The following is a 25983-nucleotide window of genomic DNA, read 5'->3' on the forward strand; positions in this document are numbered from 1 at the left end:
TAACCATTGCTTCCTAAAATCAATTTTTTTGCTCTTAAATCATAGTAAAAATTGAGACTCCAGGCATGGATATCCCTGACGCCAGGCAATGCCTCTATAATAATATGTTTGACTCCTGGGTGCTTTCAAATCGACAACCAAGAATATCAAACATATCTTATAGCTGCCCGCACCTTTATTCTCCATAGACCTAAAAACAAACCACAAATACACAAAGACATACCGTGACATTTTGCCTAGGTCTCAAATTTGCCAGTTTTTTGGCAGCTGCATCAATAGAGGCAGCAGCTCCCAATAGCTCATGTTCGGCTTTAACAGTAGGATCATCAGGATCCACCCAATCGGATCCCTTCAGCCTTTTAGCTAAGCTAACCAGTTCCGTGACAGATTGCGCGATTTTCCGAGAAATAATGGGCAATGTGTGCTTCATATCAGCTGACCCATTGCCTTCTAGGATGGTAATCAGCAACTGTCTGAAATCTCTAGCGCATTCATGTCCGGCATTAAGGGTTTCTCTGCGCAATTCTTCGGTTTCAGCTAAAGTGAAAGCGGCGCTTTTGCACGTTATTAACATGTCGGATATGGCTTTCCTTGAGAGGTTAGCAGCGGCTGAAAGGAAGATTATATGAGCATAAAATTATTGATGTGGCGTAATTAGATACCAATAATGTCGTCCTGTTTGTTGCTAATCCCGGCCGAAACAGACTTGGCCGTGGCATTGGTAATGCTCTTGGTGCATCGAATCAGGTCTTCGACTGTGACGTTTTGCCTGATTCCCTCCGAGAAGTAAATGCTCTGGTAAATTCAATAATTGATTTGGAAATAGAGGAAAATAATGAAGTAATACCCTCATCTCCTGCCCGATGGCTTCAACAGTAGATTCAAGCGCCCTAGTGCCTCTGGTGTGCTCATCTTCCACGGCCTTTACGGTTTTTAACAGGGAGGTAACGTTGGTTACCATTATCTGAAAATAAAGAAAAGCTGAGTTATTACGTAAGGTAAATATTGACGAACCATGCGTTTAGAATCACCCATTTGACTGTCTAAAAGCGAAATTGTTAGTTGAGGCGGGAAAAACCGGAAGTTTGCTAAAAAGACAGTAGGAAAACTTGGCAGCTAGGACACTTATAAACACACGCATTTTTCCGGTCAAACACTTGCTAAATACGTACCATGAAAGATGAACTTCAAGGGAAATTTTATCCAGAAATTTAGCCCTAATAATTCCGTTTATTTTAAATACCTAAACATAAAACTATCCGTTTATAGCAGAAGATTGGTTATAAATCTCAAGAAAAGTAGAAAAATACAAAATTAATTTTTAAAATAATAATAAAAGCATTTAACCGACTAGACATTAATGAAGAAATTATGGGGTAGCGATGAGACATTTGACAATATCAGACTGAACATTTTCAGCTTCTGTGCAACTCTCCGAGTTGACGTTTTCCTTGCTGTCACTGAGCAACCGCAGCAGCTCCTCCTCCTGGTCCGAAATCCACCAATCGGTGTCCGAGTCGCACACCTGGTCAACCAATCAAAACATGTGCGTTAGCCCAACACCGGTGTTCGTGTGTCGTGTCAGTGTATCGTGTGCGATGGACTTTAAATAATTGAGACAACGGGCGCAGCAACACATGTTTTGATCAATTGTTAACTGTTAATAATAATTATTTAAAGTCCACAACAATGTGATCGTTAATTTTGTGACGTGACACGAATTGCTAATGTGAGAGTTAGAAGCTGTTAAAATTACTGTTTATAGTTATTAAAAAACCTGAAAACTGTCAGAAAAAGCGAAGAAGTGGACTGAAAATAAATGCCAAGTTTCTCATTGCCATTATAAGGTGGGTGACTAATAAACCGTTATAAGCGTGTAATATGTTGCTGAACTTCAACTGCCCTAATTCTTCACGGGAAAAACACCTAACGTTTCTCAGAACATGACAACATAGCGTTTGTCAATTGTCAAATCAATATGCTGACATCATTCAAGTGCACATAAGTGCGAGAAGACGCGTCATGGTTGCTGCCGACATTGTCAAATATTATTAGTTTTCCCATTATTCAATCCTTAGCTTTTATTGCATGAAGTAATAACTGATTGAACGCGTGAGTCATTATGATAGTGACTAGGTAATTGACTGACAGCCATGAAAGCAAGCGGAAAAGGCCATGTGACCGATTATACGAGAATGGGTTAAAAACAGGAAAAAAATTAGTCTGATAATACTGTTTACATATTGACACATTCTGGAACGTCATGATAACATACTGATTCGTACGTAAAATGTTATTATATGCGAATATTTACTTTTATATTCTCCCTATTTGTCGTAATTTTGTTCTTAAAAAGTAAAAAATTAACCGAAATTACATACGATGACACAAATTATTGTTACAAAATTAGCAAAAACTGTAAATATCAAACCGTTAGGAAACATCTGTGAAAATGAAAATAAAGGATAACTTCTTACCTTTGCACTGTCTTTCAAATGCGCCATTGCCGGATCGTTGATGGGTTTTCCACTGGCCGCCTTGGTAGCATGGATGAGATCCCCCAAAGCGCTGGCAACGTCACGGACAGCATTAATCAGCATCACTTGGGAATCTGGATTGTCCGAGCCCAAGCTGGCAGCGCCGAGTTTTACTACTTCGGCCAGTTGCACTAAAATTGCATTAATCTATTTTAAAGAAATTGCTAACAATTTGACAATAGTATTTTACTATAAGGTATATATAATTCTTAGAGATGCGACGTTACTACACTCACTTTCATATGAAATGCACCACCCAGTAATAATAATAATTAAGTCTTGTAATTTTGGCGAAATAATGCTTCATAATAGAGTATCAAATGATCAGACTTTCAGTTAAAAGATACAACATTTGATAATGAAAAAATTAATAATGAGTGACATCGCCTCGTACGGCAATGCAAGCACGCACTCTTCGCGGTATGCTTTGCAACAAATGATCAATATCTTTCTGGGGTATTTCATTCCATGCTACCTCAAGATGATGTCGTAGGTCATCCACATTGTTTGGAGGCCTCGGTAAATTTCGAAGACGGCGACTCATCATATCCCAAAGATGTTCGATGAGCGATAGGTCCGGTGACCGTGCAGGCCAAGGCAGTATTTCCAATTGTGCTTCTTCCAGGTATCTTCGAGTAATGCTCGCACTATGTGGTCTTGCATTATCCTATTGGAAAATGCCGTTTGGTAAAGTTTGCATGAAAGGTACTAATACTGGCCTCAGAACATTGTCAAGCTAGCGACGTGCGTTTAGGGTGCCTGGAACGAACACAAGAGAAGATCTTCGGCCAACACATATCGCAACCCAGACCATAACATTAGGTGTTAAAACTGTGTGGCGCCTTTCAGAAAATTGCAAATTTCTTCTTTGACCTCGGTATCGTCTTACTCTTCTACGACCATTATTGATCCATGAACAAAATCGTGACTCGTCACTGAAGACGATATTGTTCCACTCATGATACCAATTAATTCGTTCTTGACACCAGGCCAATTTGGAAGCTTGGTGTTGGGCGGTTAGTGGAAGTTGTAGATTTGAGCGGTATGAATGCAGGCCAAAAGACGAAATTCTTCTGTAAACTGTTGCCATCGACACCCGACGATTTAGAGCTCCCATCCAATCTACTGCAACAGACATTGTTGTTTGAAATCGATCACCAATGGCCATCCGTCTAAGAAGTCGATCTTCACGTGCACTGCTGCTACGGGGAGGACGTCCAGCTGGATGATGTCGCTGAACCTTTTCTTCAGACAACGAAGACCATATTCTTGCAATCGTGGTGTGGTTCCGATTCATTCTTCGGTCAATCTCACGAAAAGAAAGTCCACCCTCCTTCATGCCGATAATTCGCCCTCTATCAAAATCCGAAACGTGGGAAAAATTTCGACGCTGTCGCACTGGGGGCATTTTGAGATGTCTTGTTCACAGTTCAACAACAAAATAAACTGATATTTCCATGTAAATATTATTTTATTTATTTACAATTGAATAAAAAATCTAATAGGTCGATGACAAAAAAACCACTAGCATTCTTTCTTTTTTACTGAAAGTCTGATCATTTGATGCTCTATTATGAAGCATTATTTTGCCAAAATTACAAGACTTAATTATTATAATTACTGGGTGGTGCATTTCATGTGAAAGTGAGTGTATTTGAGGTTTGGAAAAAACCGCTGTAGGAAATTTTGGCCAAATGCTATTAAATGATATTTCGCTTTCCAACTCTTAAGGAGAAATACATATTTTAACTTTCAATTCAGAAACATAATAATCATGAAACACAGTTGTTCATATTGACAGGTGTAATATTCGTCATATCAGCTTTAAAACAAAACACAACTGCCACGTTGCCAGATTCTACGACTTCAACCTACTAAATGGCGTGAACTCTTACCTATTGTAGCTACTGAATTCTGAGCAGCAACAGCCAATTGTTCCTGCGAACTGGCAGCTCCCGCCACCAAAGTCTTCGTGTCCTCCACCAACGCTTTGGCAGTCTTCAAAATGTTTTCCCTGTGATCGGCAAAGGACTCGTTTTCATTCTCCGGGTTGAGGTTTCCTGCAGTTGCAAACATGATCGTGGTTTCAAGGTCTCCAATGATACCGGAAACGGTTGAGGCGGCGTTGATACACGCTTGCGTGCCCCTCGAGCCACTCTGCAAGGTTGCTAGTACTGTGGCTACTTTCTCCGCCACGATACGCGAACATTCACCCACTTCGCGCAGGTTAATGTCGTCTTTAGAGATGAGGCATTGGCCGCTAGCTTGAACAAGGTCGACGCAGGCGCTGCCTAGTTGTTGAACTACCTAAAATAAACCAAGTTTTCGTACTAAATTGTTATCAAAATGGCCAGTGTTAGGACTAGTGTATTATAAAATCCAAGTCGACATGGCAACATCGCCATCCGCCGTAGTGCATTGTTTTTATTACTTCTAGATTTAAGTTTAAATATGAGAACAAACACTATTTTTTTAGGTACTCAGCTAGCACTACTCGTCTCAAAAGTGACTCGTTACTAGCTTTGACTACTATCAGACACATTATTTTTAAAAGGGTTTTTATAATTGCAAAAAACAAAGGTTAAAAACCAAGCTTAAAAATACGTATCATATCGGAATTTTCGTTCAGCTTTACAAGTTACATACCTCTTTAAGTCTCATGCCGACTTCGCCATTGGTAGCAGCAGCTGCGGCTCCGATGCTATCATTAGCCAGTTGAGTGTACTTGTGGGATAGTTGGGCGCTGAGGGCGGCTAATTGTTGACTGTCAGTTGCGGCTTTGGTTGCCATTTCGCCTGAAATAACAAACTTATGATAAAATCTATTCCAATAAAGGACAATTTCAGAAGCAGGATAAATAGGTTGAACACATAATTTAAATTTGGCACAAAGTTCATGTTACGATGGTTTAAGTTACCTTTTATACTATACTAGTTTTACTAGAACTATACTAGTTCTAGTTATGAGCAGTTGTAATCATCGGGGATATGGCAGATACAGGACTGCCGATAACTTACCGGAAATTTTGGCGACTTCCTTGGCACACTCTACCATCCTGGTCTGGTAATCGACGTAATTGTCGCTATCTGATATAATGAGAGAAGCTCTGTGGTCCGACAAACGAGTAATAGCCCTGGTCAAATTATCGACAACACCAGAAACTATTCCGCTTTGTGTCGAAATTATTTCTAGAGATTGGACCAAGTCCTGGATTGCTACTTTGGTTAAATCAGCAGTTTCATCTATATCTTGATGAATGTTTTTGGCCTAAAAACCGAAGGTAAATATCAACAAAAATTCCCGAGAAATCCTTGTTTTAATGGCGACAAAATACTCACCTGCGGATTTCCTCCGCAATCTTTAGAGGAATAGATGAACTGCAACGCACTCTCGGCAACAGATTTGGCCTGATTCAGCAATTGTTCTTGCTGCTTTGAATTGGTCATATTAGAAGCAGCTCCAATCGTACTCTGAACCAATGGTTCGAAATACTGGATCATCTGATTGATTGTGTGACCGATGTTTTCGGCCTCGAATTTAGCCGCGTGCCGCAACGGTTCAATTGTATCCGTCAATCCAGCTGCGGCCCTAAATATTTCCAATTTACCTTCTAAAAATCCCGCATCAAAAATGCATTTTACCTTTCAACTTGTTGGCTGAAAATCGGCAGAGTAGCCGTTCTCCTCGGCTGTAAAGATTGAGAAACTGCATCCATATATGCAGCATCCAAAGTCTTAAGGTGACTTGTCAATATTTGAGCCGCCTGCTCGCACTCGTTACCACCAGGAGCGCTGCTTCTGTAAATATGAAACTAAATGAAAACGAGTAAATATTTGTGAAATTTACTATACCTAATATTGTCTACCAATTCTTTCATGGAGCCGGAGACATTTTTGGAGCATTTGGCGAATTGTTGCCATGTTGATGGGTCTTTAGTCATTACAATCAAGTTTTTAGCGGATGATATGACAGAGCAGGAACTGTCAATTAGGCGATTTCCTGCGCCGACTATAGGTTTCTGAGCTTCGCGAGCCTGAGGCGATATTTTCGCTGGGATGGTCACGAATTCGCTTGAACTGGCGTAGACGCACAAATCTTCAACGGCATCTGATTTTTTTTTAATAGTCAGTTATCAAATAAGAAATTTTTAGCAGTTTTCACCTACAGATTGCAAAAAAGCTTTTGCAGCAATTTTGAATTGATGTCTTAAAAACCACTAACTTGAAAGAAAATTTACTCCGAGGGAATCGCAATTTGATTTTATATATCGAATACTTATACAGGAGGCTGAAAAGTGCATTACTTTTCATGTATCCAAAATAAGATTTACTAGAATTTCATACACTTAATTACTCGAATTTACCAAAAAAGTATCTACTGTACTGAAATTTGACTTGAATATTGACTAATAATCGGATAAATTGAATTGGTTATTGTATAGAGGAAACATGTCCACATTTCATCGAAATAGAACCGATAGAGTGATTTGTTATCAACTTAAGTTGATTTCTTCATTAGTGAGTTTGTAAAGGATATTTGTAATGAATTCAGTTTCCTAATTACGTTTGCTTCAATTGATCCACATTATTATAGTACTAATGTTTTGTAAATTTGAAATAACGTTTCGAGGAACTTTTAAAGATTGAAGTTGATCTTCTCTCACCTAGTAAAGGCCTTGTGGCTTCAGCGCAACGTCTTCTATTTAGTTCACTGTAATCAGTGTCCAAAGCCTTAATTTCCTTGACGAGGGCCGACGTAGAGTTTGCAACAGCTTTGGCACTTTGGACAAACTGGCGTTTCGCGACGGGATTTGTGGTTTTTGAACTCGCCACTCTGAAATATAAATCCAAAATTATTGCAATGCATTGTCTGCAGTTACAAATATCATGTAAATGAGGTTTAATCAATGTAAAATAGATTAGAGAAGAAGTAACTTTGAGTAAATTTTTGTTCAAACATATTGGCCGTTAATGAACGTTTCTTACCGGCACGAGTTGCACAACGCACTTGTATGCTTGGCAATAGTAGTAGCCGCCTCCAAAACCTGCTTCTGAGGACTTGCTCCCATAGTTAGGGCTTCACAACCCTTTTTAATCGCTTGGGAAGCCCTGGCAAACTGGGCTTGATCGACCAGCCCAGGTCTGCCGGCTATAGAGCTGCTATCAGATGCTCCAACCTGATAAAGTAAAGACACATACTATTATAAATTGATTCTAAATTATCCATAAGTTTAGGGTAAAATTAATGACGGAATTTTTCTGTCAATAAATAACAACCAAACAATCAAATACATATTTTTAATGTGGAACAGATGAATGAAATTCTGGACAAAACATCATAGTATTTGATAAAAAAAATAGACAATCTGGTAATTTTCTACTAAGACAAATCAGTTTCGTAGCTTACCAAATAGGCAGTTTGAGCTGACGTTTCCACTAACGAACAAATGGCGCTGCTGAAACTCTTAATGTGCTCCGAAAACTTTTCGTGTTCAGAATGTCTGGCGGTATTGGTCATCCCCGTGAGGGCTTCCCCGAGCACTTTACTTTTTTCTATCACACAGTCTAGCGACTCAAAGTAGGAGCAATCGTTGACTGGTTCACTAGGTTTTTCCAGCAAATATCGCATCGCTTGAATCTTCCTTATCGCGTTGTCGCATTCGGTTTGACCTGGAGCGTTCGAGGTGCACACGTTGACTAAGTGATTGATGCTGTCTGTCACGGCTCTTCAACAATAATCAAAGTCAAATTGCCTTCGAGACTTTCTACTGATACGAAAAAACATTTAACATAGGAATTTTATGAAAAATCTTACCTTGCGGCGGCAGCTAATTGATTTTTGCCGTTGGGCAAAGTGGGATCCGCAGAAAGCGACTTAGCAGTGGTCAGTAAGGCGCTTGATGACGTAGAAACGGTCTTTAATGATTGAACCATTTCAGTACGGATATCAGGCTCAGTGGTCTCTCCCGCCATTTCCATGGAGACACGCAGGAGGTCATAGAAGGCTGACGAAAAATCTTTGGAAGAAGAGGCTAATTGGACCTAAAACAATAAAACAAACATAAAACATTTCCCTAAGGTTAAGATGCATGTTCACATATGTGACTGACAAATGATGACGTCAAATCCGAAATGTAAATAGATGTTTCCTTAGTCATTCCCCTGGTGGAAAATGGCAGACGCAAAAAAGTTGCTTGAAGGGGAATAAGGAAGGCGAATGTTAATTGTATGAAGGAACAAGGAAAACTAGATATTCCGCTACATGGAATCCGTTTATGTTTAAAGGTGAATTCTTATTAGTCACCCACATGAATCAATAGTATCATTCAATCAACATGAGTTAAATATAATAGATATTAAATATGTACAAAAGTTCAACAATTTACTCAATGACGACCAAATGACACATTTGAGAGTCAAAACAAAACTTACCGGATTATCAACAGAGTGGACAACTCCTGCACTAGCTTGATCTAAATTTGCCGCGGCAGTGGTGAGTTCCTGCTGCAATTCACCGTAACTTTTATTCGTTGGAGGGAACTCTCCGGAATTTATGCTAGAAGTCCATTCTATTATGTTAGTTATAGCAACGTCCACATCTCTCTGGCCAGGCAGACACCCAATAGTGCTTTGTAACGCTGCTTGCACGTTCTTGGCGGTTCTTTGCAATATAGGAGTGGTATCCACCGTGTGCAAACTCTGGTAAGACTCTTCCAAAAGTTTGGCAGAATGGGTGAGGACGTCTTGACCTAATACAAGAACATTAAGGTAACTGCGTTATCGATTTTATGATAAAGTTATTTTAATCGAAATAGAAAGATTAGTGATGAGGATGAGGGTGACAATGAGGGATTTTATCTATTTAAATTTAGAAAGGTCGCAAATAACTTAAAAAATCTTAGAAAGAATTAGTTCCCTTAACGAGACCCAATAGACGGTTTTAGTTCTGGCCACTACTGATGATTAAACCAATACTCCAATACCAATAAGTGCAATGCTTGAGCGAATTTAAGATATGTATAAAAAAAGTAATCAAATCTAATGAAATTACGTTAGATCTGGTAAAACTGAATACACAACAAAACATTACATACCCGAATGGATAATCTTTCTCTGTAAATCCTGGTTATCACTTGTGGCAGCGATACATCTAACTGCCCCCGTAAAATTGCTCAAACTATGCGCAGTATCTCTTGCCGCCTGCGAGTTGTACATCTCATTTCCTTGAGCGGTGGCACTCAGGAGCTGCGCCACCTATCAACACACCAAATAAATCCACCATTCAGCGACTCAATGCACTAAACCCACCCCTTGATTGACCATCTTACTGCTGGCAATGAGCTGTTGCGCCCCCTTTGCGGCAGAATCGCCGGGAAGGGGCCGCAGCCTATGTTCTTCAACGGCTCTTTCAAATTCCCGCAATTCCTCTTGCAAGTCATCGATGAGCTGAGCTGGACCGTCTAGACCGAGTCCTTGCAATGTAGGCTTGGCCCGACTGATGGCGTTGCGTAAATCGCTCAAGTCGGAGTTGAGCTGGTGACTGGTTAAGGATAATTGTTCGGTGATTGACTGGTCGATTAAAGTGGGTAGCACCGTGCGGGACGTTTGAACAAAGTGAGTTGCGGGCTGCAAAAGAAAATATAGGTGAATAATTTCGAGCTATTTCATTGGGATCTCAAAAATGATTAAAGGGGGCTGCTCAATGTAAGATACAACATTGCATCAATTTTTAAGTGATGGATCAGTTAAAGATTCTGGAATTCAAAAATGCAACCAATGATCCCATGCCCCAATCAATCCGTTAAAAGTTTCTCTTTTTAAAATGTATAATGATGGATACTACAAGTTTGATTACAGATGGGAAACTTCTTGGAATTCCGTTTATTGACCCATTGCATGCTTATTTTAAGACGCTAATCCTAATCGTTGGCAACGCACAAAAAACTTACATGCAAAAACACTTCGGCGACATACATGAGCTCGCTTTGAGCATTTGTATCGTCAGGATTGGCTCCGTTGTATTTGATTGATTCAACTAGAGGTGGAATCTGTCCGGCTAATTCTCTAGTGTCTTGAATGAGAGCTTCGCGAGTGGCCGCGTTAGAGTTATACTCGTGACTGGCTTGGGCAGCTGTTATGCATTGTGTGGCCGATGAAATAGCTTTACGGGCGCAGGCCTACAAAAACCATTTTCATTTACTGAAAAATTTCTAACACAAAAATTTCTACTCTTACCTGCACTCTATCAATCAATTTCGCCCTCAAAGCGGGAGTGGTGGCGGCCACAATAGTCACATCTCTGAGATCCTCCGCCGTTCTTCTCAACTGATCTTGACGTTTTATATCATGAGGATACTCCGTGCATTGCCTGGCTGCTTCTACCTAAAATACATGTACTAAATTTTGAGATAAAGCTACACAATTCGCGTATTCACCATCCTGGCAGTGGCATCGGCTAAAGTCTTGGCTGCAGCCAACAATCTTCTATGGATATCAGTATTGGCGGGCTGACTTTCCGCTTCTCCTTTAATACTCTGGATAAGTTGGGCGGTAGCGTTGCCTAAACGTCTCGCTTGGCGGACCTGTGAATAGAAAAGAAATTGCCAAAACGGATAATTTTTTAAGTTAATAACTAACCATTTCATTGGCATCTCCAGTGGCTGCAGATATCTTATCTGTAGCCGTGTAAATTTCCTCGACGCTTTGCTCCTGTACAGATTCCTTGGCCTTTTCCCTTGAACCAAATTTAATGTGGTTCAACAGGTCGTTTAGGGATCTGTGAATAACATTTAAGATCTGTGAATCTGTTTAAGATTTCTTTCCATAAATAAATATGCCACTTTAAAATTAATTGACTTAAGAAAAACCGAGAAGCCGACATATTTTGTTAGCATCTGTACATGAAAAATTCTAATTTTCCTATGAAAACTAATTGACATAAATAATAAAATTTGGCATTCACCTCGTTACTTCAGCAGCAGCCTCATTTAACTTGCTATTCAAATCCTCATCGGGCGTGGCCTCATTGCAAATACCTACTAAATTTTCTACGGCTTTGGCCACTTCCCTCACGGCCGCTGTTAACTGTTCCTGGCAAGCAGGCGACTGGATGGTGGGCGCCACTACTTTGGCGCATGCAACCAGCTGCGACGTTGCCAGGGCGCATTGCGTGGCCGCTCCGATTACCCGGTTTTGAGTGGACTGATCGTCGCAAGAGGCTGCTATATTTTTGGCCTTCAGCACCAAAGCGGCCGTGGTGTTAGCTACCGCCTTGGCCAGAGCCAGAAGGAGGTCTTGAAGCTCTTTGTTTTCGGCGGTATCTTCACCAATTGTGGCTAGAACTTGGGTGCTGGCCTCTCCCACTCTGGAGGCAGCGTTGAGGAGATTTTGGCGCGGCTAAAATTTTCAATGTGGAATAATTACTTTGTCTTATATGTGGTGTATGGACAGTAAAGTTTCAAGCAGTTTGGACGGAATTTAATCAGTTCTATAGCTAATTTATACAATTTTACTACTAACCTCTTTCGATTCGGGTTCGGCTGCTTTCAATAGGTCACTAAAGGCCTTGCACAAGTGTCTAGTGGCATCCAGCAGCTTATCTCCCATGTTGGAATCGTCGGTAAACGCAATAATCTTTTTCACTTCTTTAGTCATTTCCGGCAAATTGCTTCCAATCGTCGTAATAGCTGCTCCTACAGCATGATGATCCACTTCGTCAGGAGCCATAGTCAAAGTTACAACCTACAAACATTTATCTAAAATTGAATAGACAACAGAAAACGACATACCTGGGCAGTAGCAGCATTCATCGCAGCAATTTGACTGCCCACATTCTGTTTGCTCGTATCCAACGTGACTTGCTTCCATTTCTTAGCTCCAGCATCGCTGCCGATCTCCGGATAATGTGCCTTCCTGTCCAGCTCAAGCTCGGACTCTTTAATCTTGACCTGCGTTGCCTCGATTGTGGACACGAGGGCGCGTTGCGGGTCGGACATGAGGGAGTGAATTTTGGTTTCGCGGTAAGACTATGTGAATTGGGTTATTAATAATTGAGGGTTTAGATGATTTGCAAATAGATTGCGTGATTAATGGAAGTCGTGTTTTTACACACTTGCCTGGGTATGTACAAGTTGCAAAGTGTCACTCAGCATGCCTTTTTACTACACAAAATCCTATAGGATAAAAATCGGAAAAAAGCTATATGTACCTACTCTGTCACCTCGTCCTTGAAAGACATGGAAGAAAGGAAAGGGGGTGTTAATATTCGTTGTTAATCGGTTTTTAATTATTTCGATGTTAAATGTAAATTTATGATTTTATAGGGTGCTGTAAGTTTCGCGTACAATTAAAGAGACAACAAATACGAACTAATATATAAGTAAGAATCCGATTTAAATGGTTGAAAATTTAATTTTGTTTTCTTAATTCCCTATTTAATTCGATATAAATGTTCAAAATACGAAAGTGCGTAATTCCAGCCCCCCCTTTAAAAACCTTCCTGCCCTTAAGAACCACATACGAACATTCACAGGGTCTCCCAAATTCACTGCAGAATTATTTGCTGTTCTAGAAACGGAAACAGTTCTTCGAGAACGCAACTATTACATTTTCAAGAAGACGTTACATATGTCAGACACACTGTGTATTCTTGTGGAAACAACGAAAAGCAGACGTAGTAAAATAAAAAATCACCGCAAAATCCCTTTTAGTAAATGAGTATACATATTTAAGTCATAATATAATCCACATTAAAATGTTAATTTCTAATGAATTAGCAAATTTCAAGACTAATTTTGGGGCTAAAAAGTTATTTGAAATCTTCAAGTGCGCTCTAAATGATTTTGTAATTAGTCGAGTTACACCGGTATTAAATTTAGTAAGAGTAAGTGTAAGAATAATCAAACAAATCGAAAGTTTCCTCCTCCTCCAAAGGAGTCGGCTCCCATACCAATAAAATCTCTTTTAAATAGAGCTCTTCCTTTGACGTAGTGATCTAGAAAAAGTAAAATAACAAGCCACTTCAATACAAATTTCCACTGATTAATGAATAACTCAAATTCCACTTTTTTAATGTCGTTAATGTGGTACTCTTGGTGCTTCGATTGGGGGCAATTGAGTGTTGTTTAAACATCTAATAATTACTTGAAGAAAATAAAGCAATATCTCCCAAAACCTTTAGAACTAGTTACATGTATCATCGAAATATGTTAAATATTAAATGTCAAGACAAGATTAGTATCAGTACTGAAAAACCATGTTAAGACCAGTACGAATCAATAGGACCTCCACCTATATGTCACCGGGCTTACCGTTATAGGAGGTGTGTGCGCCAAATTTGCTTGCCCACTTATAGTGGTCAGCTTCGCGCTTTCCATGGCACCCATATGAATTTGTCTTTCACCTAATCGAATTAAAGAAAAAGAAAACTCTAACTACGAACCAAAAAAAACTTCTTAAGGGCTAATTATCTTCGAAACTTTATTTTCAAGATAATTTCTATGAATTTCTTTTCTATAGTAATGATCCTCCTCAAACTTACCTGGATTTTGATTTGTTGACTTTAAAACCTTTTAGACACTTACCGGAATCTGCGTTTCTTATGACGGCAGGTTTGGATATCGAATGTACGTCCATTTTGCCAAGGTTGTTGCTCTCATGTTGGATTATGGAAGCCCTAGAGACAAAAAGTTATTAAAGAGATTTTATTATTATTTAAATACGCACTTGTGGGGGGCAACACTCTCTTCGAACATGGTTGAACCTTCATCGCCGTGTATTCCAAAGTGGTCTTTAGCCTGCTTTTTTTTGAGAATAATGTCGATGTAGCCTGCAATAATCTGTTGGATTTGCTCGGCTTCAGTAGTTTGCACTGAGTAGTATTGATCGGAGTAATCTCCGAAGTCCAAAGTGAAGGTGTTGGGAGAAGCACCCCAGCTAAATATATTAACAGGAACGAGTAAGTGAGCAGATTTTCTAATTAAAAAAATATATTAAAGCGCTTACCGCCTCACAGTGGTCAACGGCCACGTTTGCATTGTTTCCTTGGTTTTCTCATCTAGCCTCAAAACTGAGTCCTTAGTAACTCCAAGAAGCCGAGGCACCAATTTATTCTTCCCCTTCATTTTCTCTTTAACCAAAAAGAAGGTCACTCCATAGGTCGGCAAAGACCTAGCTGTTTTCGTATACTTGACTTTCGCATCCAGCTCATTCATCCCAAGACACTTTTTATGCTCCTGGAAAACCTTCTTCTCAATTGCCTTGATTTTCATGTAAGACTGCGGCAGCAACTCTTTCAGATCCAAAAAACCCGGTTTGTGTTTGTTCTCGTTGTAATCTCCAAATTGAATCTGACATTGAATCCCTGCGAATTCGCACGCCTTGTCTTGAGTAATCGGATGCGTTCCGTTCACAATGGCGTCTCTGGCTTGAACATAGAGAAGATTCAGCTGCACTGGGTCTCTAGAATCGATATTCTGGTCCGAAAAGAAGAATTTGCGGCGCAGTAACACTGTTGTGTTCTCATCTATGCCCTGCTCTCGAAGAGTTTTTGAAGGGTCTAGCCAATGGACTTCGTCATCTGTGTGCAACTTTCTTCGCAACTGCTCCATCTTCGCGTCTCTTTCCGCACGTTCCTCTTTTTTCCTCTTCAATGTCAAAGTGCCATAATTCTTATTCTCGATGTTATTCTCTTGACTATCCAAGTCTTCCAGTACCAAGGAGTATTCGTCGTGGTTGGTAATGCCCAATTTGGCGCAAATTACCACCATGAGGTTTGCTACAATTTGGGAGTCGTCCACTAACATAGTTTTTACTGTTCCTGGAAATATTTCTATGTGAGAAATAACGAAGGATTTTATATACGTGGTGATTTTTTTTAAATGTTTTTTAAATGAGTCGTATGCTGGCCAAAAAATGGTTGGACATCGCAATGTATTTAATTGAGTGGCTACTATTAGGCGGTTTTTTAATGAATTCTGAAGAAGTTCATTTGGAATAACTCTAATGTAATTAACGCAGTCGAACTCAATTACTTATTTATCAAAACCTGTCAATATACACAAAATATCTATCAAACTTGTCAATACTCATAAGACAAGTTATAGAAACGACTGCTATTTTTAAGCGATAGATACCTAATTAAAGTCTGATAAAGTTGCATGACAATAACAGGTCTTCCCAAAGAGTGTGAAATAAAAACAAAAATGTTCTCCACTTACCATCAAGCATTGCTACTTTCAGGATCCTCATCTTCTTGCGGTACCAAATGGTATCTCCATTTTTCAGAATGTAGTACTCCAAGTTTCGCGCAGGTTCTAGCCACACTCCGGTGGTGTTGTCTTCATCGGTGAGGAAAAGGCCATACTCCTGGGCTATATTAGAACATCATTCTCCGCTGACCTCACTTTTTATGTAGGTACTTACGTTGCCCAATGGCTTCCGTGCATTTTTCCCTAATAATTCTGCAGGCATCGTGGACAGTGGTTGAGGGAATGAAAACGATGGTCTTCGTAACGTTGCTATCCACAATGTTGACTCGCAGTGACAGAGACATCGTTGCTTGTTGTATATTTTCTTTCTGGAAGAAAGTGAAAATTGGATATCATCCAAGAGAGGGTGGCTACGCCAATGGACCACTAAGCAGGGATGCTGAGTTGCCGGGCAACGTGTCGTACGGCGTCGTCGGCCGAGCCGGCGTCGCTCGGGGCGCCGTTCCGGCGTCGTGTCAACCCAACGAGCACAATCGATAGATGGCTCCGGGTGAAATGGACAGGGTGAAATACACGTGCTTCAGGTTACGCTTTCAGGAAACTGACAACACCAATATTGACTTATTTTTCCTTGAAAAACTAGATCATTCCACAGATTTCTGAAAATTATCCCAAAAATACACCATCGTGCATCAAATAAACAGCTTCGATCGTTTTTGGTTAGATCCTTAGTGCCTCATTTACACTTAAACAAACCTTAACAACAACCAATTTGATCATTTTTAGGTGACGCTTTGTTATGGACAAATCAGTGTAATTAATATAGTAAGGTTTAATATGAATTGGTGCTGATGGGCTGAAGACTCCCCCCCATGATACAGCCTGAAAAAGTAAGCAGTGAAACTGGGTCTCACGTACTGACATTTGTCGACGATAAACCTGTACTGTTGCCCTATTATTATGCCCGACATTGTAAGGCTTCCCATAGAAAGGAAACCTGGAATAAGCCGGGTGTTTACTAAACAATTTCAAGAGAAAGTTTTTGATGATTAAGACTTCTATTTAAGATCATAAACTAGAGCTTTGCATGTTAAAATATAGTTAAAAGTTTGAGAGGCTTCAATAAATGCTCAACTGTGGAATCGAATTGTCAGCATAACATCGCAATATATTCATCAATCTGGCACATTTTCGCCCACATAACATTTTTCTGCATTTCTCCACTTTATGACATAAATTTCTATTTTACCACATTCTATCATATATTTCTTATAATACATATTTTCCTGCATTTATGAATTAAACAATTTGAAATAGTTATTTGTAATTTTCATCTAACCTGAGAAATGTTACAATAAAATTTTCCGCCGCCGAATAAACAGGGTAAATGCCGATTTTGCGACAGTTTTTTATTAAACCACTATTTTTTCAGAATGGGAGGTACATCACGCTGAAAGTTGTCAGACGAGCGGCTATATTGTCAACCCTTTTCAAATTTCATCAGAAATAAGTGAATTTTATTAACAATAAATTAGAACAACTTTCAGAGTCATTATTTTCTGAGAGTTTTGCGCTTATTAATGTAAGCCCTTAATCATGTGTTATACCGTATCATGTATAGTATTAGGATTATTTATGCAAAAACTAAAAAATCAATTTTCTGTATTATTTCTTGTAGAGCATTTTCTATTTGCACCTTGAACACTTTTTACATGCATATTTTAATTGATGAACAAAAAAAATAAAATCAATAATTGAAGTAGATGCCTTAAATTTTATCTATTTCCACAATATTGTCAGCAATGTTGCCAAATATTTACAAAATTCTTTAGTACTAGTTGAAATTTTGCGAACGATAAATTCGAATTAACTCCGGAGTTTTTAATTGATAAATGTTTTTCCCTGTATCAAAGGTTTCCAGGCAAATATTTCCTAATGAAGAAATTTAATGATGAATGATGATTTTAGGTTTCCCCTGGATTATCAGATTATTTTCCTCATACTCTTAGTCTTCCACCCGGAATTTCCTTTCAAATCGACGACATCAACCCCTACACCTCACCAATGCATAGTTAATCAGGCCTCCGTTGACAATCCCCCATTTAACCCAATTACAACCCTTTAACGTGTTTAACGCATCTCACCGATATGAATTATTTAGATCAATCAAACTAAGGTCTGTCGATAATTTTAATCAAAAATTTAAAGCAGGCAGACAGCAATTAACAGCGGATGAACTAATCGCGCAATCTGGGTGTGGCAGGGCGAAAAACTACCCCTAGGGGAACCCCACGATAATAATCTCCAGGGACATGTAGACATCAATTTTTATAGTCCAGCCGTAAATATGCAAATAGGGTTTTAAGTGTTAAGTTGCCTACTCTTGGGGGTTGGAGGTTGTAAAATTTGCAAAAATATGGCTTAGAGGAATTTAATTTCGTGGCTGTTGAAGGTCGTTAATTGACTGCAAAAAAGCGTTTATGATGTGAGTAAAGTCCAATAGGTACTCCTAACATATCAAAAAGCATTCTAGCAAAAATTAGAAGGAAGTTCAAGAAATTTTGAATCGCTTAGCAACTCGGCTGATAGATCAGCAGTTTATAGCGTGATGTAACTGTCATAGGAGAGTAACGTTTCAAAAAGATGGTGGTTCGACAAAAGACTGTTGAGAGGTTGCCACTTACACTCCCACTGTTTGATGAAGATTTGATAGGGATTTATAAAGAAAATAGCGGAACTCAAACTACTATCAATCGTTTTTTGGGTCAGGCCGAAATGAAGTAGGTGAATTAAAAATAAAAATTTCTCATAAACAATGTCGAACCTAGAAACGAAGCGTGGGTTAGCTAGTCCAATTAGACAAGCCCATTAAAGATTTAGTTACAGTAGAACTCACGATTTAGTTGGGTTTTCAATATCAGCTACATTACTGTATCTACAAGTACATGTGAAATTGGGCTTATAGTATGTTTTGTCTGTTAGTACAGCTGACAACTGCAAATATTTAAAATTGTGATTCACGTTTATTACAAATTTGTTTATTTCTGGAATTGGGTTATGATTGTATTCATTATGATGTTTTCTTGAATGTAATTTTTCTTTTTTGAGACACTCTTTATTCTTAATACTGAACCAACATGAAAGGTGGCAATGCAAATACCACTGAATACGGACCTGGATTGTTATGCCCCCTTTTTGCTATATAAATTACGGCTCAAAGAAAAAAAGTTGTCGACATTCTAAAGTGATATAACCACAGATGTGCTCTTCTCAGTAAAAAGGACATATCTCCAAATAAGGCAAACCAAACATACTAATAGAGGTTTCTTCATTTTCTGAAAGCCGGAATTGTCGCAATTTCTCCGCTCCTATGGCCGATTCCTCTTAATTCTCTGCCAGAATTATGGGGCTAATAAATCCCAGTTATCGGACAAATCAATTTGGGGAAAGTACTCGTGTAATAACCGCGGTGCATGGAGCTCGTAAAGCCACGTAATCGAACAAGGCAAACAAAACATGATTGTCGCACTTGGAAAAATCTTTCTTGTGCTCCGCGCTATTTATAATGTTTTACTACGGTTTTACGACGTTTAATCCCCACAGTTTCAAGCCTATTACTTAAGATCTAAAATTATTTTCTTGCCATGAACTGTGCAGAACCTGCTTGGTGTAATATCGAAATAACGCTAGACAGGTGAGATTGTCGCAGTTAAATTTAAACTTGAACAAGTAATATTATCTTAAGAAATAATACAAGAGGCGCTTTTTCAGGTATTTCTGGATCAGTAGAATTTTTTTAAGGGTTTGACAAAAGACTAGGAAATTGCCATTTTCAATTTTTGAACGAGTTAGATTGGTCAAAACTTGGATAGTTGAAGGTTGTGGGGGTGGTTTTGTGTGATTTGGGGTTTAGTTCGGGTTAGCATTCCTCAGCATTTGAAAAGAGAAACTTTTAAGAGTATTTTACGTATTTTATATATTTATTTATCTCATGCATGTTATCTCTTAACTTGTTTGAATTCAGAATAGTGTGCAATTTCACTACTCCAACAATCTCTGCCTGTGTGTTAGGCATTAATCCCAAACAAAACAAAAGAAAAAAATTAACGAACTACCCCAAATGTATAGCAAATATTTAATAAAAAGTGAGAGATAAATTTATTAAGTTATCTTTTATTTATTCTGAAAGTTTCACATGTTTCATTTTCCACTTTAGAATTGGCAACGTTGGACGGGGAGCGGTTTCGTCATTATCTCAAAAAAAAAAACGCTCACTATTTCTATTTTGTTCTATAATTTGATGTATTTTTTTACATTGCATCGTTAATAAATGAAGCATAAAAGTGTAGTTTTTCTCGAAAAAAAAAAGATCTAACAACACAAAACAGATTGTAAAATAACACTTTTACTGCCTGGGTAATAAAAGTTATGCTTTTAAGCATGATATTTCCTGGCATTACCACTTTTTCACTCAATCGCACATTTTTTTTTTAGATAAATGGAATCAGCACTAATCAGAAAAAATTAAATGCAAAAACGTAAATATATTGCCCTAACTGCGCCAGCAAATTTGCTATTTTTTCGTCTTATAAAACAAATAACTATTTCCTTATTTTAAAATTTATGGAAAACACGTTAAAGTAAAAATTCTGATATCTTTATACGACTGAATTTCTGTATTATTGCAGCTGGACGAACCTTCAAAAACAGCTTATTTTTTTATCTTATCCTATTTAAAATATTTTCTTATACTGCATCTCGAATGGATAAACCATGAAGGGGCAACAGATTACAGCAAAAATTGTGAGGTCATCTAGAGGAAGTTATACATCGGCTCAAATCTACACTGTCAGGGTTTGTACCAAATTCAATGTTAATACTCAACGAAAAAGCTTCACTGAAAATACTGACATAATGAAATTTTATAAAGTGAAATAAATTTATTTTTTAGGGCAACCTAAATAAAGAAAAGGAAAAAACCTTATAATAATGTAACCTATAATATCATAAACCTTATAAAAATAGAATCAATACAGAAACACTTGATTATTTCAAACTTCTAAATATGCTAAATGGACGATGCCGCTCATAAACGTATCAAACAGGACGAACAAGTCGGTATCGGTGTTTCCCTAGCGATGCGCCAAGGTTTTATGACATTTTTATATCACGAAGGCCTACACGTTATGCAAAATACCAACGTGATGTTAAAACACAACAAATTTCATTTCGCTTAACCCATGGTCGAAGTCTATGCTTTCGACTATTGAGATGTAATAATTCGGGAAAATGGGCAAAGACAAAGGAACAACACAAAGAAAACTTACAAGTTCATCATGGCACAGTCGTCTGTCGGACTTCCACGGGGAAAGCTCGCTGTAACCGAACACCACAAAGCCTGACTGGGAAATGACCTAAACTTGATCACATGCCAGGGTGAACGAATTTCCTCATCCCCTCGTGGAGAAAAACCGACCCCATTGGCGTGCCGCGAAAACTCATAAACAGCGCAGGGGTGGGGGAGCGCCCGACGTTCCCATTGGTCCTGAAAGTCCGGCGCCAGTTTGGCGCGTCTCTTCAAATTCCTTCGCGGTGCAAAACAACCCGACGGGGTGGAAAATTTCAAGTGGGGAGAATCAAACTTTTTATCACTTTTTTTGCTGTATTATAGTAAGTCTTGATCCAGTACTTTTATATGACAATTCAGAGACAAACTCAAGAATTGGGAGCTTAGAAGTTTCTATGCATGAAGATTATTTTCTTAAGAAAAGTCGCCATCAAGATAATCGGGCAAAATATCCCCAGGAAGTCGCCCGCGGGGGCGGCAGGAAGTCTCGGCGCCCGTCAGTCGGCCTGCTCTGCCGCCATCGCTGAAGAGATGCTGCAGGAGGAGCAGGGCGCGATCTGGCGTAAAATCCCGGGCAAAAAAGGGAATATTTATTGTATATGGGCACATGAAGTAGACTGGAATCCTGGAAATCCGAATTTATACCAGGATACCATCAACCATCACTTAATCAAATCCTCGTTAGAAAGATATTATTTTGTCTGTATTTTTTGTCCAGTGACTATTTTTGAGTTTACGTGAATCATCGAGAGTATTTCAAAAATAAACTCAATTACATTCATATTGGCCATTAGGTATTTTTAGTTTTACGGATTGCGCTGGCCAAGTCGCCGTTGTATGGATGTTTGACTCATACAACCGTTTATTTATGATTGTTTTTGACACCTGAAGGGTTAAATGACAAAATCGAATAAAAGCAATAAAATTTATATACTCCCAAAAATTACCAAAAAAGTAAGAACGGCAACGTTGCACTTATTGTAAATGACGTTCAGATGACATGTGCTCATATAAGACATGCGTGCAACCGTGTTGCTTTCGTGACAAATGCAAAACGTCATGATGTTGTGCTAGTCGAAAACCTATTTACGAATAATTATATTAATATGATGATTTATCAGTCATTATGCTTCTAGTAATGACCACCACTTCGATAATTTGGCCTTCAGGTAAAATTTACGTACTGCTCGTTGCTAATTTTACCAGTATAATTCATATAGACTATGAAATTGACGATTATTATATATATGTAACTTCGATAGAGATTTGTATTAATATAATAAAATATAATGTAATCGAATGTAATAGTATAATAAAAAAAAGATAATACTAAATTAACGTTAAAATACTTCTCATACTTCTCCCGCAATAATAAATACCAAACCACCCCTAACAAACTGCACCAACAGAAGACCTTAAATGTTGCATCTTATGTTCGGTAATAAACCCACTGACAAACCTTTTCCATTAGAGAATCGGCCACTTTATTGGATAAATTGATTATAACAAGGGCTCTTAGACCAGTCCTCCTTCCAGACTCTAAAATAAATCCCCCGATTTATTGAGGGGAATAAAAATTATGCCCATATGAAGGAATTGCATTTGGTAGACTGGTGAGGGCTGAATAATGTTTATAAATAATAATTAAATTTATTATTTTGATGACGCGTTATGGACTTCTGCTGTATAATCTCCAATGAAAAAATGCTAAAAATAGTGAAATTTATACCGGAAAAGTAATGGTTATATTAAGCAACCGCAATTACAGATTGATAAGTACTTTTGCAATTTTCATGACAATGGTGGCCTTCAGAGCTTTTGGTATGTTAGTGATAAATATAAAAGTACTTGAAAGGCAATAAACCTTAAGGTCATCTGTGATTAATTTTATAAATAAATCGCTTTTTCTTAAAGATAAAATAAATGAGTACTAAAATGCACAAGTATGCAGGTCAGATTGAACCCTTGAGTGTAGAGTTACTGTTTACTTATGGCATTTGTTCAAATATTCGCCTTATTTGAATATATATATACAGGGTGGCGCACTTCACCTCCCGTCTCCTATAGCTCGGTTATCATTGACAGTAGGATTTCGATATTTTGTATACTTTACCTGTGTCTTAGGACGTACTCCAGGAAAATATTTCTAATTATACAGGGTGTCCCAAAAAGTGTGACGATACCGAACTTTTTTTTTTTTAATGGAACACCCTATTTTTTTTCACAATTTAAATGCTTTCTATGATTGTCTACATATTCCTAAAATTTTGTTGAGATCGGTTAAATAATACTGGCGAAAAAAATTAAAAACTGAAAAAAATTACATTTGCGCCTCTAGCTTGAAAAAATAATAAAAAATAGAGATAATGTCTATGTGAAAAAACTACTCAAGATGCTTATTAAGCATGGTTTAATAGTTTTATTAAAAAAGTTTCGATGATCGATATTGTACAGGGTCTCCAAAATTTAGCGTCACATTTTTCAAACTTCAAAGTGTTTTATTTTTCTTAATTTAAATTGGGACCCCCGTATATTTTAATTTAGTTCGATGCAGAATTCAAAAACAAACATTTTTCGAATTACATGTCTGTCGCAATTCTTAACACTTCGAGAGTTGTTCGCGGAAAACCATTCCAATAGTAATTAAATTGATTAAAAAACTACGGTTGCTATGACAAACGAATTATTTATAGGACTTATTTTATAATTACAATTATCTTACAACCATTACACATCTAAAGTATGTGTTCGAAATGTCCTCCGTTCTGTTGAAGACACAAATTAAGACGACTATGGAAGGTCTTGTAACTTTCTGCAATTCATAAAAAAATCGAGGGTGGCTTTGAACAAATTCGAAAAAAAATTTCGAACACATACTTAAGATGTGTAATGGTTGTAAGATAATTGTAATTATAAAATAAGTCCTATAAATAATTCGTTTGTCATAGTAACCGTAGTTTTTTAATCAATTTAATTACTATTGGAATGGTTTTCCGCGAACAACTCTCGAAGTGTTAAGAATTGCGACAGACATGTAATTCGAAAAATGTTTGTTTTTGAATTCTGCATCGAACTAAATTAAAATATACGGGGGTCCCAATTTAAAATAAGAAAAATAAAACACTTTGAAGTTTGAAAAATGTGACGCTAAATTTTGGAGACCCTGTACAATATCGATCATCGAAACTTTTTTAATAAAACTATTAAACCATGCTTAATAAGCATCTTGAGTAGTTTTTTCACATAGACAATATCTCTATTTTTTATTATTTTTTCAAGCTAGAGGCGCAAATGTAATTTTTTTCAGTTTTTAATTTTTTTCGCCAGTATTATTTAACCGATCTCAACAAAATTTTAGGAATATGTAGACAATCATAGAAAGCATTTAAATTGTGAAAAAAAATAGGGTGTTCCATTAAAAAAAAAAAAGTTCGGTATCGTCACACTTTTTTGGGACACCCTGTATAATTAGAAATATTTTCCTGGAGTACGTCCTAAGATGTAAAGTATACAAAATATCGAAATCCTACTGTCAATGATAACCGAGCTATAGGAGACGGGAGGTGAAGTGCGCCACCCTGTATATATTAATACCGAGTTAAATACCTACACAAATAGATATTTTGGTAGGTGGTAAAATCCTTGATAAAATTTAATCTCGATTTTTCTATATGCCATGTCTATCTGAATTATTTAACTTTAATTTTATTATCGTTCTTATTTTCCTTCCTTCCTAATGTTATCGTTACTTATTCGCGTACAACCATTAAATTATTCTTTATTTCTGAATTCTGATCTGTATCTACAATTTGGAGTTCCTGCCACCTTGAACATACATAAGGCCATTGACAGCACCTAGTTGGATGACACTGTATACGAGGGGAGTTTTTTACGTTGTATACCTAGCTATGAAAGGAATATGCTATCAGGATCATTTTCTTATGTCAAGTTTCTGCAACATTTTATAATGTGATCTTGAGAACTGATTCTAATCACATACCTTTTGCCATTTTAATGTTAATTTAAAGAACTGAAAATTAGTTATCACAGATATATCCAGAAATGAAGACTTTTTACAGAATTTTAAATAGGAATGAGTTCTGGGTTCACCATTTGGGTCCTCCTATAAAACAAGAATTCATGTAATGCGTTCATAAGGGCTGTACTCCACCCAAGAAGACAAATACATAATTTTTGTGGTAAAATTAATTGTCACAGTTTTCTGGGATATAGAGAGAATCCTCTTAATTAAGTACATGCCAAAAGGGACTACAACAAGGGGAATGTCTGGAAAGGCACAATAAAGAACTTGAGAGCAGCCATATATAGGAAAATACCTCACAATAATTCTGGATCTTACAGTCCTGACCTTCTCCCCTAAAATTTTGTTACATATATAAAAATCTCTTTCCAAAATTTAAAAAAAAACTCGAAAAAACGTCGTTTTGAATCCACTGTTTTTTCGTTGAAATAAGTGCGTTAGTTCAGTAATTGTTTTCAAATTAAAAAATAAAATTTTGTCCCTTAACATAAAAACACTTCCCTTGTATATATAAATTGTCTAATCACAAAATCATTATCATTCACTTTCAGATAGTTCTGCAGAGATTATCTCAGACTATCCACTTTTCTGTTTCTGTAGAGTGTATGTAGCCATGGACTTTATAAGTACATTTACAAAATCTCAAACTGTAAATCACTCATCCTATAGCTGAAAGTATGCAGATGCTATAGTCAAATTTATTCTTTCTCCATCAGTCTCTAGTAATTATTTTTAATTTGGTCACATGCCTCAATTTGCACTCATCTTAATTTTCCTGATATATTTAAGTATTCAAATTGTACAAATAACAGAAAAATGAAAAGCAATATCTGTAAGTGTATGTCGTGTC

The 25983-nt window shown here is 37.6% G+C and overlaps 1 protein-coding gene across 8 annotated transcripts in view; it reads right to left on the reverse strand.

Annotated features, from left to right (window-relative positions):
- The window catches only part of rhea (Talin_middle and talin-RS domain-containing protein rhea), a 30340-nt gene that overhangs the window by 3503 nt on the left and 854 nt on the right, over nt 1–25983 (reverse strand). For 2 of the 8 annotated variants that reach the window (XM_066406642.1, XM_066406647.1), the window contains exons 2-32: nt 15959–16112; nt 15754–15906; nt 14540–15353; nt 14261–14470; nt 14119–14210; nt 13846–13937; nt 13485–13529; nt 12325–12561; nt 12056–12277; nt 11499–11932; nt 11174–11312; nt 10972–11118; nt 10772–10918; nt 10486–10713; nt 9845–10162; nt 9631–9790; nt 8969–9285; nt 8352–8578; nt 7944–8262; nt 7523–7713; nt 7201–7370; nt 6389–6644; nt 6179–6334; nt 5876–6125; nt 5555–5804; nt 5184–5332; nt 4433–4844; nt 2478–2668; nt 848–964; nt 663–795; nt 224–609 (exon numbers count right to left, since the gene is read on the reverse strand). In XM_066406642.1, coding sequence (XP_066262739.1) covers nt 224–609; nt 663–795; nt 848–964; nt 2478–2668; nt 4433–4844; nt 5184–5332; nt 5555–5804; nt 5876–6125; nt 6179–6334; nt 6389–6644; nt 7201–7370; nt 7523–7713; nt 7944–8262; nt 8352–8578; nt 8969–9285; nt 9631–9790; nt 9845–10162; nt 10486–10713; nt 10772–10918; nt 10972–11118; nt 11174–11312; nt 11499–11932; nt 12056–12277; nt 12325–12561; nt 13485–13529; nt 13846–13937; nt 14119–14210; nt 14261–14470; nt 14540–15353; nt 15754–15906; nt 15959–16088 — 7092 coding nt within the window. In that variant the 5' untranslated portion in view covers nt 16089–16112. Of the gene's footprint in view, nt 1–223; nt 610–662; nt 796–847; nt 965–990; nt 1526–2477; nt 2669–4432; nt 4845–5183; nt 5333–5554; nt 5805–5875; nt 6126–6178; nt 6335–6388; nt 6645–7200; nt 7371–7522; nt 7714–7943; nt 8263–8351; nt 8579–8968; nt 9286–9630; nt 9791–9844; nt 10163–10485; nt 10714–10771; nt 10919–10971; nt 11119–11173; nt 11313–11498; nt 11933–12055; nt 12278–12324; nt 12562–12743; nt 12762–13484; nt 13530–13845; nt 13938–14118; nt 14211–14260; nt 14471–14539; nt 15354–15753; nt 15907–15958; nt 16113–21071; nt 21154–25983 lie in introns of those variants that run through there. The other 6 variants (XM_066406643.1, XM_066406644.1, XM_066406646.1 and 3 more) reach the window with 6 other exon arrangements.

The sequence above is a fragment of the Euwallacea similis genome, chromosome 3 (assembly GCF_039881205.1).
Source record: "Euwallacea similis isolate ESF13 chromosome 3, ESF131.1, whole genome shotgun sequence".
NCBI classification, from domain to species: Eukaryota; Metazoa; Arthropoda; class Insecta; order Coleoptera; family Curculionidae; genus Euwallacea; species Euwallacea similis.